At 36.9% G+C, this 19,679-nt stretch overlaps 1 protein-coding gene across 8 annotated transcripts in view; it reads right to left on the bottom strand.

Moving 5' to 3' along the window:
- Positions 1–736: 736 nt before the first annotated feature.
- ZMYM4 (zinc finger MYM-type containing 4) overlaps positions 737–19,679 on the bottom strand; it is a 142,405-nt gene continuing 123,462 nt past the window's right edge. For all 8 annotated transcript variants that reach the window (XM_007492781.3, XM_001380542.5, XM_007492779.3 and 5 more), the window contains 7 exons: positions 18,854–19,025; positions 18,571–18,657; positions 17,005–17,156; positions 9,843–9,954; positions 8,934–9,182; positions 4,346–4,475; positions 737–2,655 (listed from right to left, as the gene is read on the bottom strand). In XM_007492781.3, coding sequence (XP_007492843.1) covers positions 2,448–2,655; positions 4,346–4,475; positions 8,934–9,182; positions 9,843–9,954; positions 17,005–17,156; positions 18,571–18,657; positions 18,854–19,025 — 1,110 coding nt within the window. In that variant the 3' untranslated portion in view covers positions 737–2,447. The remainder of the gene's footprint in view (positions 2,656–4,345; positions 4,476–8,933; positions 9,183–9,842; positions 9,955–17,004; positions 17,157–18,570; positions 18,658–18,853; positions 19,026–19,679) is intronic.

The following is a 19,679-nucleotide window of genomic DNA, read 5'->3' as shown; positions in this document are numbered from 1 at the left end:
AATCAGATTGCCCTGTAATTTTAAAATATTCTGAGATATACCAACAGGATCTAAGGGGAAAAAAGCCAAAGTTTTTCCAAGACAGAAAAAAAGAATAACTCACCCATCATATACAAATATACTATTTTTATTCTAGGGGAATATCTCTGTGGCTTTTGTCAAGGAAGAACCCAGAATTTTTTTGTTCAGCTTTTAAAAAAGAAGAGTGACTAAGGTATTTCTCTTGCTTTTTTAAGAAAGGGGAATAGGGGAAGAAGCCCATTTTACATAACTTTAATAAAACAAAACCCAAAGAACTTGACACACAAATGTTAATGGCCACACTTGAGAATTAATTCATCAATATTTCTTCCTAGGCTAAATTAGATTAGGGTTCTGGGCCATTTTCTAGACTTACATGCACCTGATATCCTGAGACTGTATATAATCAATCATACATTATTTCTGGGTAATGGTAGTTTTCAAGATAAAAGATATAGATTTTGTTTGTTTCTGGTTACCTTATAATAATTCATCCACTACACTCACTTTTTCTTACACCACTACAAGTAGAAGGGGAAGTGTCTCAAATGTTTCCACATACTTTCATGTTCTTAGCATGGGGACCATTATGCCAGGAAAGATTTGGATGGTTTATTAAGTGAGTAATATTGGATAGCCAGATTTTTTTTATCCCTCCACTTCAAAGACTTGAAATAGGAAAGTTCTATAGTCAGAAATGACAAACACAGATGGATGTAATCATACAGAATTGGGGCAGATTTACTTCTTTCACACAGTTCTTGGTATTAAAAATACATCCGTGAAATCTGTTACAGGCAAGAGGGACAAAACGACTAAGTACACAATGTCAAAAGGCTACTTTCTGATTTTTATTGTAGTTAAATGACCTTTAGTTACTGTTTTTTTAAAAAAAAAACAAACAAAAAAAATCACGGACCTTCTGTTCCCACCCACCCCCTCCCACCTTTCAAAAAGGGGAAATCTTGAAAATTTTTTCAAGGCTGTTAAAACTTCTGAGAGGCTCTCCTGAAGTCTGACATTTCCATCATAGGGCCCAGTTCAACCTTAAAGAAGGCGAGTGGCCATAACAACCTTTAGCTAACTCTTTTCTAAGAGAGAGAAATGCATATACCCAATGCTCTCATGACTTATAACCCTAAGAATTACTGAGCAGCTAGAGTCTGAAACATTGCTGGGCTAGAACCTGGATGTGGACACCTAAAACAGAATGCTTTCTTACCCCTAGAAAGTCTCACTTTTAGGAATATAGTAGCTACAAGTTCTTCTAAATGCTTTAGTTGGAAACATACTAGGTACTTTTCTACCTTGGTTCTCATAGCCTGAGTAATACTGTGTCTTTATTTAATCACACATGGGTTTGCCAAAAGGAGGGAGGAAAAAAGGGACCATCTGTTTTGAAATGACAAGGGCCATTAGAACCTGGCACAGGAGACAAGCCATAAGAAAGAATTGGGAAATGGGAAGGGAAAGAAGTAGAAAGAGAAGCTGCCATTTGGGGAAAAAAAAACACACAACTAAAATCAAATGGGGAGACCCTATTTTCTGTGTACCACAGTACTTAGGAAATAGTGGCATCAGATTATAAAGGCCAGCAGAACCCTCCAGAAGGGTATTTAGTGGATTTTTCTAAATATCCCAAGACTCTTGGGGTTTTAACGTGCTCCACAGATTCCCACCGTTTACAACCAGAGCGCCCTCAACTTAGCCATAGCCCATGCCCAGAGCCGTGACAGATTTGGGAAATGAGAGGGACGCTGCTAGGACAACAGCAGCGAATGTCCTTCTGGCCCATATGAAGGGCCATGGCAGAAACACTGAAGGTTGTCATCCCTCATCAACTTAAGTGATCAAGGCAAATAAAAACTAGACCACCTTTATTCTCTACTTCTTGGGAAAAAAAGAAGCTAAGTGTTTATTTACGGTCCTTGAATCTGGGCCCCACATACCTCATTTAGTATCTCTCTTGAAATTTCTATGGGTTTCTTCCCTGACTAATGCAGGGTTTGCCCTATAGTAGTCAACAGCAGCCAAAGTTTCACTCCAAAGTCACGGGAATGTGACCTACCTCTCTAAGGTATATGTTTACTATGGTAGAGTTTTATACAACAGTTTTCCTTAAAAATATCTCACAATTTGTTATTCCCAAACAAAATAAGATAATGCACCACTCAGAAGTAGGTTAATTCATTCTTTAGTTGTTTAAGAACTCTATCAATGTCAAAGGATGTCTTCTCTTTCAGCTTATATGCTTCCTTTGATTCCAGTTTGTACATCCACTGTGGTTCCCAAGATGCCTTTTTTCCTTTATTTTATAATCAAGTCAAGAGGACTTGGCTTATCTGAAAGCACACCATTTTCTGAAAGCTGGACGCATTCACAGTTTGGCGCTTACAAATGTATGAAAATAAAATCCCACTTCAGCTTTAATCTGATAATTCAACATCAGAGTCTTCAGATTTGACTTTGGCAAGTTCTTCATGTACCTCTCTCACCATGAGAATACGTGTTAACATGGTGTCCAAGGTCCCAGGGTCTATTGGGAATGTGGAATACCACATGGGGCTATTGGGTACACAGGAGCGTTCAGGCTGAAGATAAAATACATCGCTTCTCTGCTTCACGCTTTCAGAACTAACCACAGAAAGAAAAGAAAATTTAAGTCAGAGAAAAATTATCATCACTACAATGGGTCAATATTTTAACAACTTACGGCTAAACTTTTTCCAGGGAAAAGAAACTCAGTGTTCTCAATGCCCTAATGACTCACAACTCTCAGAATTATTGAGTATTTGAATTATTGAGTTTGAAATTTTGCAAGCCTAGGACTTGACAGAGGACATCTAAAACAAGATGTCTTGTATCCTATCCTTGGAAACTCCTTCTTTGTAGGATAGAGTTATCTATATAGTGCTATTTATTTTCCCAAATGTTAGTTGGCAACCTAGTAGGTATGTTTCTACCTTGACTATTGTAACCTGAGTAATATTGTGCCTTTGCAAAATTATACATGGGAATAATGAAGGAGTGAGAGGCACAAAGACAAAGTCTTTTAAAATATATGTTCTACCACCCAAGAAACTGATATAAGCCTTGTGAGCAATACTGCCATCTCCTACCATTTCACTTAAAATGTATTTGACAATACCAAATCTGTATATTCTACTTTTTTAAGAAGACAGATCTGAAAATTCTTAGAACAGATCTTGCTTCCTTGAAATTTTAGCAGAATAAAATAACTTCTCTACTTTCTTTCATCAATCAATTAATTATTGGTTCTGAGAAGCCAGGAGTCTTCCCAACATTGGGTATAAAAACTATTTATGGATGGAGTCACTGGTAGTGAACAAAAACAACTTCTATGAAAAAGTTGCATTAAAATAAAGGTTTTACAGGGCAGGTAAGATGGCTTAGTGGATTGAAAGCCAGGCCCAGACAGGAGGTCCTGGGTTCAAATCTGGACTCAGATATGTCTTAGCTGTGTGACTCTGGGCAAGCCACTTAACCCCCATGGCCTACCACTTACCATTCTTCTGCCATAGAATCAATACATAGCATTGGAAGGTAAGTTTGCTTTTTTTTTTTTTTAAGGTTTATATTTTCTATCAAGAAGTCATTCTGGGGGAAGCTGGGTACAGTGGATTGAGAGCCAGACCTAGAGACAGGAGGTCCTAGGTTCAAATCTGACCTCAGCTACTTCCCAGCTGTGTGACCCTGGCCAAGTCACTTAACCCCCATTGCCTAGCCCTTACCACTCTTCGGCCTTGAAACCAATACACAGTATTGATTCCAATATTTTAGGAAAGCTAAAAGGAGGGGGGTTTCTTTTTTATTCATTAGGTTAAAGAAAACTTAGACTGAAGAGGAAAATAATATTTATCCAATTATATCCAGACTTATAGAACCAGACTTAGCATAACTGATTAAAAACTATCATCAGCCCTAAATATCTAGTGAGAACATACATCATTCCTATTTCTATTTCTCCATCTCTTGAACATAAGATATTCCAATTTCTGTACTGGGTAATTCTGACCCCTTAGACTTTTTGGTTTCTTTATATAATGCTTCTTTCCCTTTTTTGACAGGTACATAAAAAAAAGGCCACAGTGTTAAAGTCCCCTGAGACAATTTGTCTCCTAATTAGCCACAAAGTCAATAAAAAATGAGTCATCTGACTTGTCAACCTTTATGCTATATAGCAGTGCATTTTTGCCCTTCAAGTTAGTCAATCAAAGGACTATACTAGAACTCTGGGTTCCAATATACGAAAAGAGAATCATCATGATCTACTTTGTGTGCTGGGGTTCCACAAGCTATTTACCATTTTGACAAGTAAAATTCATAAAGACGGACTGGGCATCTTAGTGGATTGTCTGCATTTTCAACCATTTCCACAGCAGCTGAAATCTCTTCATCCTCATTGCGTTTTCTTTTTCCCACAGTTAGTTTATCTAGAGATAGTGGGGGGAAAAAAGATTGTTAGGGGAATAAAGAAGCATCTTCACTTTCAGTCAAAGATGCTTGCTGGCCTCAATTGCAAAACTAGATATTCTCCCTGCCAATGAGCATTCCTTAGTAAAGAACAAGATGGATGGAAGTAGTTTGGAGAACCTGATGTTCAAAACAGAGGAAAAACAAAGAGAGAGAAAAGAAACCGTACCTGGTTCTAACTAGGCTCCTGACAGCCATAGCAACAGAATTCAGATGTGAGTTTAAGTCACATATTCAGCTACACTCCTCCTACCATATTCAAAACAAGTAACTAGTCTTTTGATTTCAAGCATTTTTTGTCAGTATAGAAGAAATCATTATATACAATGGGTTATTTGTTCAAACTCCCCCCCACCCCATTCCCAGGCTGGAGGTATTATCAGATGTGGAATTAGAGTTGAATGAAGTGCCAAATGCACTTCAGCTCACATATAATGGAAAAATAATTTTCAGGAAAAGCATTCTACAGGGGTCTAGGGTTATCTCAAATAAGCCAAGGGAAGTGAAGAGGTGAAAATCTTATTTCTTCAATCAGAAAAGAGATGTACAGCAGTATAAAATGTAAGAAGTTATATAAATATCTTAATCACAAAATTCACTAGTTGGAAGGGATCCCAGAGTTTATCCAATCTAACACCTAAACCAGAATCCCTTCTATAATGTATCCAAAAAGTAGCCATGGAACCCTCTTAAAAACTGTCCCCACCCCCACCCCCAAACACACACACAGACCAAAATTTATGAAGATGTTCCACTAAAAAGAGCCTAAATTTGCTGCTTTGGCATTTTCATCCATTGGTCCTAGTTCTGCGCTCTAAGATCAGGAAGAACAAGTATAAGATCTCTTCCACATAACAATCTTGACAATGGCAAAAATCCGGCAAAACTCCTCTCCTCCCCAGAATTCAAGGCCTTTAAACTTGCTGGTTGCTCCAGCCTGGACACTCTGTAGCCTGGTAATGTCCTAAGAATTTTAACTGTGTCTTCAGCACTTTCCACCTTTCTTAGGCAGATTTCCCCTGTAGAATTCTTTTTTTTTTTAAACACTTACCTTCTAACTTAAAATCGATACTAACAGTTCCAAGGCAGAAGAGTGATAAGGGCTAGGCAATGGGGGTTAAAGTGACTTTGCCCAGGGTTGCACAGCTAGAAAATGTCAGATTTGAACCTTCTGTTTCTAGGCCTGGTTTTCAATACATCAAGCCACCTAGCTGCCCCTCCTTATAGAATTCTACAGAGGCTCCTTCCTCTCCTTTTTACTATAGCCCATTGAAACCTCTTCTTCCAAAATCTAGGTTGTTCATTCCAGGTCATTCCAGGTTTTCTTCTCTATCAAATTCAAAGATGCAGTAGTCACCTCCTCCCAAAATTCTCATCATTTTTATTCTAACATCTAGCTCTGCTATGTTAGTGAGAATAAAGCCAAAATAATGGTATCTCCCCTTGCTGATTTATTCATCCTTTTTCAAAAATTAAACTATCATTAAGACAAGTAAAGAAAGTATAAGTGGTTCTTCTTCAAGAAAACCTTCCCAAGTTCCTTCAAACTCTCTTGGCTGCCTTCTTTTGGATGCATTATAGTCCTTCCAAAAATGAAGCATCTAGAACTAAACATAATATTTAAGGTATGGTGATAGCAGAGTAGAATATGACTATAATATCATCAGCCTTAAATGCCATGTCTCTTCTCATGAAATCCAAGATGATACATTTTTAAAAAAAATCTTTACCTTCTGTCTTAGAATTGATTCTAAGGCAAAAGAGTGGTAAGGATGAGGCAATTGGGGTTGGCTTTGCCTTGGTCTAACGGCTAGGAAGTGTTTAAAGCCATATTTGAACCAAAGTCCTCCTGACTCTAGGCCTAGTGCTCTATCCACTATGATACCTAGCTGCCTTGATAATACAATAAAGTCTAAAGTTCTCTATTAGAAGTAATACTGTCCAGCCATGGCTGCCTATTTTGTCCTTGTTGAAGTGGTTTGTTTTTTTTTTAGCCCAAGAATACCTTAGAGAATTTACACTTTTATATTCCACCTTATTCAATTAGGTCCAATATTCCAGTACAGTGACGGTGAACCTATGGCATGGGTGCCAAAGATGGCACAGAAAGTGCTCTCTGTGGGCACATAGCCACCCTCTTGCCACCCTCCCACCCACAGAGTTTGTTACTATACAGGCAGAGATTCAGGCGAGGCTGCTCCTCTCCTCTGTGCCTGATGACATTTTTTCACATCCTCCTCCCCTCTGCCCAGAAGCCCAATGGGAATGCACAGGGGGTGATGTGGGCAGCTCACAGGTGGCAGAGGTGGAGAAGAGCAGAGTGCTGGTGGCTTCCTCCTCTCTACACTTGCTGAGGACATTCCTCACTTCACCAGCTCCATCATTCAGCAGTCAATGGGAGCACCTCCTCCCCTGTGTAGGGTAAGGGGGGGCAGAGTATACCTAGTGTGTCTGTGTGTATGAGAGAGAGACACACAGCACATGGGGGGAGGAGGGGGAAAGCAGTGGCAGGCGCAGCACTCAGTCTGGGGGTGAGGCCTGGCATTAAAAACCTAAAAGGTTTGCCATCAATGATCTAGTAGATCAAGTTGCCTCTGGTTCTGATTTTGTCATTCAAGATATTGGCTACCCTTCCCAGTTTTGTGTTTCCTACAAATTATATATGTATTGCAATTGTGTTTTCATCCAAATAACTGATAATAATGTTAAGGACTAAAGGGATGAGTACAGATCCCTGAAGCACTCTTATTAGATTTTTCTTACTAAATTGTCACAGGATTACTCATGATTATTCTTTAGATATAATCTTTCAAATAGTCCTGAATTCATCTATCTCTAGTTTGTACTCTGCTTTTAGCTTATGTACAATATATCCCTGTGAACCACCATGGTCTCTTCAGATAACTCATTTTTCTCCCCATTGGAATTATCTGCCTTTATTTCTAAAGAATTTTAGTTTTGGAAGAACCTTTTATATGAAATGGTAAGCCAAAGTACCTATCAATTCTTTTTCTGGATCCTATGATATTTCCGAAAAATTAGAGGGCATGTTAGAGAATGATCTATTTCCCTTTTCTTCAATTCTGTAAGACAAATTCTTTTTTTTAAAAAATATTTTATTTGATCATTTCCAAGCATTATTCATTAAAGACATAGATCATTTTCTTTTCCTCCCCCCACCCCCATAGCCGACGCATAAATCCACTGGGCATTACTATAAGACAAATTCTAAGATGGAGTAATCACCATTTACCAGGGCTCCCAGCATTTCTACCCCATCAAAACACTTCCTTCTTATTGATGAAATCTACAAGGCAAATTCTATTCATTGGTTCCATTATGATGACTCTAAAGAATTTAGGATATATGGGAAGATTCATATATATTGATGCAGAGTGAACTAAATAGAACCACGAAATAATATACATGATGACTACAACAATGTAAATATGAAAAAACAAAACAAAAAAAACCTCAATCCTTTATATAACCAAGTCTTATATAGGAGAAGAGGTAATAAAATGCTTCATCATCCCTTCTGTGTATAAGTGACGGGTTCCAGGCATGAAATATTGCCTATATTGTTTAACATAGTTGACGTATTGGTTGGTTCTGCTAAATTATTCCCCCTCCCTCTAGTATTTTTTCTTAAAGTTTTTTATAGGGATGGTTCCCAGGTTAAGAAATATATCTGGAAAATAAAAGTGATGCTTTAATAAAAGACATTTCAATAAAAATTTTAAAGTAATATTAAAGATTTTTTCATAGTTGACATACTGAATCCTGAGTAGTATGAGGCTAAAATCAATAGTCAACAATGACCTCTACTGGTTGGCTAGGCAAAAGGAATGTTTGCATTAAATTTCTTGATTAAAAAAAATATTTAAGAGAAGTCCTTTCTATAACTCTAAACCAATAATACTAGTTTAACATGAAACATAGGAAAGTGTGCAAGAGGTCATAAGAAAAAAAGACACAATGTTTAATTTTCAGCTCTACCATTTACAAATCACAACCAATTTCCTTATCTGTAAAATGAGGAAAATACCTTCTCAGCATTACCACCTCACAGGTGGCTGAGGACCAAATCAGATAATAAATATAAAAACATAATGTCATATTTTACAGGTAATATGAGGATGCCACATTAGCCTATGAGTCTGAAAAGGAGGTCAAATTCTCATGCTGAAAACCTCAGAATGACTATGGTAAATAGATAAAACAAATAGTCCTGGTTAATAATGGAATCAAAGGGGAGTATTTCAATGTTAAAAATGAAGCAGCTATTTTCCATGTCCAAAAATTTCAGGTCATCACTTGCCCAGATTAATAGTTAAGTTATCTATTTGAACACTAAAAACCACCATAAAGATACACATATGCTTTATAAAGATATTCAAAAATAGCACCACACACACCTGATTCTACCTCCTGCTTCTGAAAAGGAGGGAAAACTTTCAAATATGTTATCTTGGCATTAGATTTCAAAGTCCTGGTCCTCCTCATCACATGGGCAAAAGAAAGCTTCAGGTGCTCTGAGACATTCTTTAGTTGAAAATATTTGGTATTGAAGAAAAGAAGTGTATTCAAGAGAACTATTGGTGAGTAAGCACCCAGCTGTTTGCACTCCCATAAATGCTCTTCTTCAATCCGAGAGAACATGTACCCTGAAGAGGGGTGTGAAAGAAAGAGATGAAACAGCATTTACTTAACCATGCCACACAAAGTGACAAAGCTAAAATAATCTGAATTTATGTGTAATCTGACCCTGGAGAGCGGATACCCATATATATTTTCTTCTATTAAAAATAAGTAACAAGTACAATGGGTATATAGCATAACATTCCCAAGAATTCTCTGATTAAGATTATTGTTACTGTATGGTTTTATTAATATCCTTTAACGGTACTTAGCTTTGAGGGCTTAAAAAAAGGTATGTTACTTAAGAAGCATTAAAATCACATGAGAATTTTCTTTCTCTACTAAAAGTTTACAAAAGGAAATGTTTCATATATCTCAAATTATGCCTGACTGAAAACTATATATATATATTTTTCTATTTGGTAATAAGATAGAAATACATATTTTTTCTTGGATAAGACTGACCAATTCATAGTATTCCTTTTCTCCAAGGGACACTAGTGGTGAGCAAGAATATTTTACATAATATAAAACTTGAGGTGATACTTCTGGCAAGAATACAAGTGTCATTGTGACATGATTGGCAGAAAGCTCAGGACATAAAAAATTTTAATATATGTATGAATACACATCCGAAAAAAAAAAAAACACCCATGGAAAAAGCCCTCAACCCATCATTGTCCTACCATTAGGAAGTATTGTAGGTTCCCATATTTTCAAGAGTTTGGTAAGTTCAATCATAAATCTGGAATAGGGTTCAGTAAAAATGTTATCTATTCTCCCATTCTCAAACAGGTACTGCAATAAAAAGGAAAGGCAGACATACATTTATTGGTACACAGAAAAAGGACAAAAAAAATTAGTGTTTCCCCCATCAAAAAAAAATTTTTTTAACCCATACCTTCCTTCTTAGATTCAATACTGGGTATTGGTTCTAAGGTGGAAAAGTGGTAAGGGCTAGGCAATAGGGGTTAAGTGACTTGCCCAGGGTCACACAGCTAGTTAGTGTCTGAGGTCATATTTGAACCCAGGACCTTCCATCTCTGGGCCTGACTCTCAATCCACTGAGCTACCCAGCTGCCCTCCTCCCATTTTAATTTTTAAAGAAACAAATGTAAAGTGAAAGCTTTCCTTTTAATTTCCATCCCAGCTACATTAGGAATAATAATTCCTAGTTATTCTAAATAAAGAAAAATATCAATTAAATAGGTATTAAAATATCATGTTCAAGACAGAATCTAAATGTACCTCTGATATGACATTTTAAAAAATGTTTTCTGAATTGCTGAATGCCTATTGAAGCATAAGGAGATGCTTCAGAGAAAGAGGAATAATGACCCTGTCAGTCTGGGAACTCTGAATAAAGAGGTAAGAGGCCTCCTTTTTGCCAGTGTTACGGTATGCAGGGTAGTAAAGTCTGAGTAAACCTGGGGAGAATATGAAAACCCAGGTGGTTGTTCAGGTAGGATCCAACTACAAAAAGAGACTGTCTCCTCTCTCATCTCCTTCCTCCTATGGTCTGGCTACATCCCTCCCATTGAACTCTGCGGCATTTTAGTTCTAGAGTTAATAAAAATCCTTTCATTGTAGACCTTTTCCTTACATCTATTTGCTCTACCAGAGCAAATAAGACTACCGGCTCCCTTCAAACGACTGTGGCTGGCCATCCTCTCCAGTGCTAGTTGTACCTTCATTCACAACTCCTGATGTTCTAGTCTCATATGAGGAGCAAGAATACTTCTTGCTCTCCACAGTCTCTCTTTGTAACTATTAATCAATAATCTCTCCTATCATAATTTCTTACCCAAAATAGATCAATAGATCACAGCAACAGCTGACTACAAGTCACCATTCCTTCTTTTTGCAAGGAGTCTGTATCTTGCTCATTGTCTTTCTTCTCCAACTCTTCCTTCTATATTAGGGAATTTTAACTTCTATGTGGACAATATTCCCTCAAAAAATCCTAACTTCTGAATTCCTTAATCTCTATTTAAATTTCATGACCTACTCTTAATTCCCAGTCACACACAATGATGGTTAGAGCCTGGACCTCACCATTAAACTGTTCAACTCAAAATTCTGATAAAAAAATTCTATCCATAACCTATTGTTCTACATCTCCAGCATCTCCTCTAAATGTCCTTTGTATGTCTTCATCATAACCTCCTCCACTCCTTGATACTTTCTCAAGCCATTACTTCTGCTCTAATTTCACTTCTCTTTCTAATCTTAACCTCATAATTAGCTAATTCAACTCCACCTTGTTTTCTACACTCAATTCACCACCTTGTCCAACTGACAATCATCCCTTCCCAAACTCCAGTTCTGTATTACTCTTGTGTTGCTGAATGGCACTAGAGAAGAAACAATTATACTGATTTGATGTATTAGAAATATACCACAAAACTGATATACTAGAATTATATATTATCAGACTTCAAGTGGGACTTCATTGCTGCAAAACAATACTTTTTATACCTGTATGATTCCCTATCTCACTTCTCATGGAAACTATCTTTCTTTCATCAAGTCTGCCAAACCTCCCTATACTTCCACTCTCTTAGCTGAGGATTTCAATCTTACTTTCTGATAAAATTGAGGTCATTCTATGTGAACTCTTTATTTTTTCCCTTCTCTTTACCATCTTCTTTTTATCCTTTTCACTAATCTTGACAAAAAAATAGTCCTTCTCCTTGCCAAGGCTAACTTGACATGTGCCCTTGATTTTATGTCTTCTATTCTTTTCCAGCAGATTGCTCCTTTGATCATTTTAACCCTTCTGAAATCTTCAATCTATCTCCAAATTCGTTCTCTACTTTCCTCAAATATGTCCAAGTCTCTCTCATCTTTGAAGAATCTTTATCTCTTTTCAGGCTTTCAAAATTACCAATGATCTCGTAATTGCCAAATCTGGTGGTCTTTTTTCAGGCACATCATTTTTCTTGAACTGTTTCATTTGATGTTGGTGAGCACCTCTCCTGGACAGCTTCTCTTCTCTGGGTTTTGTGATACTACTCTTATCTCCATCTACTCCTCAGTCTCAGCTGTTAGCTCATTTCCTGTATCACACCCTGCCTAACTAGGTGTTTCACAAGGTTGGGTCCTGGGACCTCTTCTTCTCTCTTTATACTCTCCTTGTGACCTCATCAGCTCCAGAGTTTATCATCTCCATACATATGAAACACAAATCTTTATAATCAGGCCAAGTCTTTCCTCCGACTTACAGTCCTACAACCACCAATTTCCTGTTGGACATTTCAAATTGCATGTCACCAAGTTATCTCAAACTCAGCATAACCATAAGAGAATTTATTATATTTTTATCTCTATATCCATCTCCTTTTCCAAACTTCTTTATTTTGGTCCAAGGTACCACTATCCTTCAAGTGTCATGGGTTCAAAACCTCAGAAGTTCCTCAACCACTCATTATCCCTCATCTTTCACATTCAATCAACTGCCTAATCTGGCTATTTCTACGTCTCCACAAAATCTCTTCCAGCTGACCCCTCTCTAGGCACAGGCACAATTTTAGTTCTTGGCCTCTTTACCTATTATAATGGTTTCCTGCTCAGGATCCTGCTCCAAGTCTGTCTCTGCTTTAAATCATCCTCTCTCCACCCTATGGCTGCAAAAGTGATTTTCCTAAGTGTAGCTCTTACTGTACCACTTCCTCTATTTAAGAAATTCCTGAGGCTCCTTATCACCAGTAGAATAAAATACAGGATTTTCTATTTAATTAGTAAAATTCTTTTCCCCTTGGTCCTATCTTCTGTTTCTAATCTCATACTATGTTATTGTCCTTCCCACACTTAATGGTCTACACTTGACTTTTCTTTCTCACACTTGGAGCCTCATTTCCTGTCACTGTACCTGCATACAGGTGTCTATGCCCTTCCTTCGTATTTCTATCTCATGAAATCTCTATTTCTTCAAAACATGGCTCAAACACCATCTTCCATAAGATAATTTCCTGATTCTACCCCCAAATACTCCTTAACAACCCAATATTTATTCTGTATGTAATTACATATGGAAAAGTTGAAGTCCACAATAGAATATAAACTCCAATAGAGCAAAAGTTGCTTTATTCTTTGTATGTGTCCTAGCACAATGCCTAACACCTAGTAGGTACTTAATAAATGCTTGTTGAATGACTAATATCTATAAACAAAATACAGACACACTCTATGTAAAATGACTGATTCAGTCTTACTGATTCACTCTATCTATATAAAGTGATTTTTATATAAGGTGTGGTTGTGGGGAAGGGAGGCAGGAAGAGTGCTACAACATCAGTGAAAGGAAGGAGCCTGCACATGGTTCAAGGATACATGGAGGCCAGAGACAGAGAAGAAAGTACAGGAGGAGCAACACATGGGACAGAGCAACAAAGGGACCATGTGGGAGCCTAGCTAGAACCATGAGGAAGAACAGAGGGGCAGATACATAGTAGACTGAACACGGACATACACACAGACAGGAGAGGGTGGTACATGTAAAGGCCAGGGACAGACAAATGGTAGCAAAGCATAGATGAATAGAGTCAGAGGTTGGGCACAGATGATAAAGGCCTCCTCTCTTGGCAGTCAGAGGTCTCTGGCTAGGCCCTGATCCAGTTATGGTATCTACTTTCCCTTGGGGGGGTTTAAAATTTTTTTTTCCTAGGGGAGTGGGGGAGGGGAGAGGTATGAAGACCTATGGAGCACTAAGCTGATGGAGAGTTTGAACTTAGTAAAGTTAACAGCATTTTTGGGGAATGTAACTTTCTTTCAGAATTCTTTACATAAAGTTGAATTTGCACAATGTGAATTTACATAAAGCAAAAACTGTACACATAAGGCAAAAAATCTTGAAAAAAATATAAGTATACTTCACAACTTACTGAAGAGAGGTATTCCTCAGATACTGGTTTTTAAAGGACTTTTTGCAAAACATTTTTCAACTGACTGAAGTATATTCTTTAAAAAAAATCATGTTTAAGAAGGTAGTAAGTGAACCCACAGAACCTTTAGCTTTATGCTTGAAAGCTAGTTGGGTGAAACCTTATAACCAAAAAAGTTTGTCATAAAAATGAAAAGATTTTACCTGTTAATTATAATTATTAAGTAGAGATAACCCAGGCCTACAGTGCTGAACATGAAGAATAAAGGCTTTGTAATTTATGAGAACAGTTTAGGTTAAGTACTAATCCAGTTTACCCAGGGAAAAAACAAGCAAGACAAAATAGTAAGTAATAAAATAAGAGAACATATTTAAATGATGCTAGAGAGTATAGTAGAGAACCCAAATGTTAGAAAGGTTTGATTTCTCATCATTCTTTATTTTTTAAATGTCATTTTGTCATGGGTTTCACCCACATTACTTGCACATGAGTGTGAGGAATATTGTTTTTCTTTCTTGAGTTACTCTACTTAGCTAAAGTATTAATGTTCTTACAAAGTCTCTTTTATAGAGATCAAAATGGCAATTTTCCAGATTAATTTCTGGTCAAGGGCTCTACTTTTCTAAAGACATAATTGAATTGTTCAGAGGATTAACTGGATGTAGAAGCAGAAAGGCCAGTAAGTCAATCTGTACGAATGGGAAGAAAGCTTTAGAGATTCTTGTTTCTATGTCCTAATATAGCAGACAATTTTAGTGTTTAGTGTTTAAATGGATAATCATTGGTTAACTGGGAAATTCCCTTAAAATCAATAATACTAATAATTCAACTAATTCTTGTCCACCTATGCTTAGAAATAAGTCACAAAATAAACTGTACTGAAATTTCTGTCGGGGCCATATGAGAGAGAGAGAGAGAGAGAGAGAGAGAGAGAGACAGAGACAGAGACAGAGACAGAGACAGAGACAGAGACAGAGACAGAGACAGAGACAGAGAGACAGACAGAGAGAGTGAGAGGGAGGGGAAGAGAGGGAGGGAGGGAGGGAGGGAGGGGGAGAGAGAGAGAGAGAGAGAGAGAGAGAGAGAGAGAGAGAGAGAGAGAGAGAGAGAGAGAGAGAGAGAGAGAGAGAGAGAGAGAGAGAGAGAGAGAGAAGTGGCCCATATATGTTATTTGGTTCTAAGAATTTACTTCATGTAACATCTCTAACCTAAGGTAAAACAATGATTATAAAACAATACAGTCAGATGGATTCAGATCTAGTTGGATGATTTAAACTTTTACAACAGGGTAGCTGCCAGACTCAAATATATGCAAAAGGGTTTGCAAACGTTAAAAAGGAGTATCAGTTATAATTATGGAATGACATAAGCATGAAGGGATGTATTACTAGTGTAATGTTTCAGTGGAATGTCCTTGGTTCATTAGTAGTTCAAGGTTTTCTTTCATGCCTTGGATAACATAGCAGATAGAACTCCTTGACCAAAATGCAAATGATTAAAAAGTGAGTGAAAGAGCTAACATCCAAGAGTCAGGATCCAACAAAATCTCCAAAGGAAGAGTGGGAAGTGATTGGTTCTATGATAAAATTTGGTACGGGTAAATATAAAATCTTACAGCTAGATTCAAAATTTCATGAACAAGGATAGAATGAAGGAGATTTAGACAAAGGAATAAGTGAAAAATATCAGGGGTTTAAGTGGACTGCAAATTCATTTTAAGTCAGCACAGTGGCATAGCAAAGCTGTGGAAAAAGACGTATGTATGATATTACAGCCTTATACTCAATCATGCTCAGACAAGATCTACAGTACTAAGGTTAGTTCTGACTATTTTTTAGGAAGGAAATCGACAGTCTTGGGGGAAGTTAGAGAGATGCAGCTATCAAAATGTAAATAAGGTGGGGAGAGGACTAGAGATTAGGACATACAATCATCTTGGGATGTTAAAGAACAGAGAAGATAGAGGGTAGTAAGATTGCTGTCTCCAGGTATTTGAAAGACTGACATGAAAAGGGGTTAGACTTATTTTGCTTGGCCTCATAGGACAAAAATAAAAAACAGCAAGAAAAGTTTTGATTCAATGTAAGGGAAAACTTCTGAACAATCAGAGCTAATAAAAAGCAAAATGAACTGCTTCAGGAGGAAGCCTACATTTCTTTTTGAAACTACTGTAGATGGAATTCCTTTTATGATAAGGGTTGGATTAGATGCCCTCTGAGATACTTTCAAGCATGAAATTCTATATACTGATTCTATGACTAGGTCCCTTTAAATTGTTTAAACTTTTAATGGTTTATTCCAAAGGGATTAATTATTTTAAAAATGTATATTGCCTATTTAATAGTTTAGTACAGGGCTATTAATCAGTTAATCTGACAGTTTAATAAATGTTGATTTTTTTAAAATGAGGAAATAAGACTTCTCTTTCTACACAAATAAGATATTTATGACAATCAATTGTCAATTAGTCTTAATTTGCCTTTACAAAGTTAGACTTATCTCTTTAAGGGTGAGACTTACAGTCCAGTCTAAATAAATAGCAGGCACACAACAGATAGTTGTTGGTTGATATCTTAGCTATGGCAGATTTTCATTAAATAGAGTATACCCATCATTCTGAAATATTAATAAGTAAAAGCACTTGAGGGAAATCAAGATGGTTGTCATATTTTTCTAAAAACTAGGTTTGGCCAATCTAAAATCTTAAAGTTAAAAAAAGACACTAGCTCCAAAGCCATCTGAACTAGGAATAATACTTCAGCTCTAAAGGTGCTCAAAAACAAAACAATATCAACAACATGAATTAATTTCTGCATTACCAAAAAAAAAAATTGCCCCCAAATTCAAATAAGAACAAATTATTGCACTATTTTTTCAAACTGATTTATGGGCTTTGCCAGAATTACAGAGAAGTAACAATTATCAGTACCAATTAGAAATATAGAAAAATAATTTAAGTTGGTACCTGTTGAATTCCAAGGCACAAGTATAAGATGCTGTCTGGATCATATTTTTCACCATTTGGTCTCCGCACCTCTTGGATAAACTGGCATAAACCCAAACTCAATTCAGCAAAAGTACAGGACAAAATTTCTTCCTTTAGTTTTATTGGGCGTACTGTGGGAAGGGTAGGATAAAAATACTAAATATCAACTTCTAATAAGTATGAGAACACATCATAGCCTCTGGATGTTATGCACAGTTAGAAAAATCACCCTAAATTCTTTGCTCTAATATGACTAATCAAAACACATCATCATCAATCCATTCATTTAAAAATCTGCATGTATGATACTGAATTACTTGCCCAATAGCAATGTTTGAGATACTTTGTTCAGTAATGTAATAGAATAATATCTCAAAGTTATAACTGGGGGAAAAAAGGCATTCTTCACCTTCTTGCTCTTTCCTGTATGGATGCACAATTTCCTTGGAATGATTATAGATTTCTTCCAGAAGGCTCTGCAATGATTTGCAGCTTGAGAGAAGAGCATCTAAAAGACCTTACCATAAAGTGCACCTCTTTTTACCACAAGACTAAAGGCTAAACCTTTTGCCTCACAAAAATTGTGACTATCTTTTGACAAGCATATCTTTCTCTATTTTATGCCTGCTTAATGATTTGAAACATGGTTATTCTATTGTCACATCATCCAAAAAATCTGAAATCATTCTGATGCATGGATAGGATCTACATCATAAAAATGCTTGTAAGGGGGGATTTTGTTCTACCAAATCAAACACTTTTTTATAATACCCAATACACTTGAATCTTGGTTTCTAAATATGGCACAGAAAGCACAGTTGAACAAGTTAAGCCAGAGTTGAACAACAGGAAGAAAGGGCACTTAATTGCTTTCAGGAAATGACAAAGCATACTTACTGACCCTCAAGCTCCCTACAAAAGCAAAGGCACATTTTTTCTTAACTGAATAATAACTAATATTATATTAACATAATAACACTATTAAAGGACAGTGAGACCTGAAATCCAACTGCCTTAAAAGAACTATGAATGAGTATCATTCAGAGACAATAGAGGCATATGGTGGATATGAGCAGGCTGCGAAATATAATCAATGAGGAGTTCCAAGGAACAGGAAAAGAAATCTTTAAAGAACTGTATAACAGGAAGAGAAGATGGGCTGTTCAGGTGATAAAAAGAAAGGAATGACAGGTGAATGGTCAGAGTACACCACTGATAGTACCCAAGTGACAATGCAAAATTTTAGGATATGGATAGGCATGGAGGGATCATAACCTGTATGGATGGTAGGAATTATCATCAGCCAATTGGCTGGATTTTAACAAATAAGAAAACAGAGAATCAGAGATATGGAATTATTTACCTGTCACACAATTAGTAAGAGGTAGGATCTTGACTTCAAAACTAGTACCCTTTCAATAAGGGGCCCCTTTCATAAAATGCTCCTCTCTCATAAATTATTAACTCAAGGCAACATGAAATGACATTTATGTTGCTAGCACAGTGAGAATAATAAAATAGAATAGATTTTGTAAATTATTATACCTCTGCAGAGGGACTCGGAGGTTTCTTGCGAGAGTGAATGATCTTGGGCACTTCCCAAAGCATCAGAGCATGGAATGGGTTCAACACCTGACAAAGAAATAGTTGAAAAACTTAAATGAAAAGGGGGAAAACTTCATGCTCAGTTTAAAGACTTGGAATCTTTATACCTGGAGTTTATTGTTTATCAAGAGAATTATTTTACCTGTATAGACCTGTGACCCCTTCTAACTACCTTCAACCCCTGACTGCTTGCCTCTACCTTGAGAAGTCTATGTATGTTTACCTCCAAATTTCTGCTCCGCCTGTTCTTCCTTGGCATTTTTCCACTTAACCCAATTCTTCCAAGCATTTACTCCATACATGTATTTCAGTGTCATTGGGGGTACTGAACCACCTTGAATTGTTCCTTGCACAAAATTCTTGGGCTCTGCAGCTATTATAGACTTTTTCCTTCCCTACAAAAAGAAAGACTATAATTTTTAGCTTTGGGTCCTCCTCTTATAAGGAAAAAATGACATAAGATATTAATATCGTTAAGATCTGACAAGACAACAAGACATTCCATTTTAAATTTCTAATGAAACAAAAGAATCAAACGTAATAAGAAGTTGTTTTCTTTTTTCTTAAAACCCTTAACTTCTATTTTCGAATCCATAGTCAGTATTAGTTCCAAGGCAGAAGAGCAATAAGGGCTAGGTAATTAGGGTTAAGTAACTTGCCTAGGGTTCCATAGTTAGGAAGTGTTTGAGGTCAAATTTGAACCCAGAACCTCCCATTTCCAAGTCCAATTATTTATCCCTAAAGCCATCTAACTGCTCCAACAAGGTTATTTTCAACCAATGCTGCTTTAAAGAAATGCTCTTTCTTACTTCTTAATGGAAGCAAAAGGAAATTCAAGTTTTCTTAATCACTTTTGTAGGACCTTAATGGCTGTTTTAATAAATTCACCAGGGGCAGCTGGGTAGCTAAATGGATTGAGAGTCAGGCCTTGAGATGGGAGGTCCTAAGTTCAAATCTGGCCTCAGACACTTCCCAGCTGTGTGACCCTGGGCAAGTCACTTGACCCCCATTGCCTAGCCCTTACCACTCTTCTGCCTTGGAGCCAATAC

The sequence above is a fragment of the Monodelphis domestica genome, chromosome 4 (assembly GCF_027887165.1).
Source record: "Monodelphis domestica isolate mMonDom1 chromosome 4, mMonDom1.pri, whole genome shotgun sequence".
Taxonomy (NCBI): Eukaryota; Metazoa; Chordata; class Mammalia; order Didelphimorphia; family Didelphidae; genus Monodelphis; species Monodelphis domestica.
The sequence above is the reverse complement of the archived record's forward strand: the minus strand, read 5'-3'. Positions and strand labels throughout refer to the sequence as shown.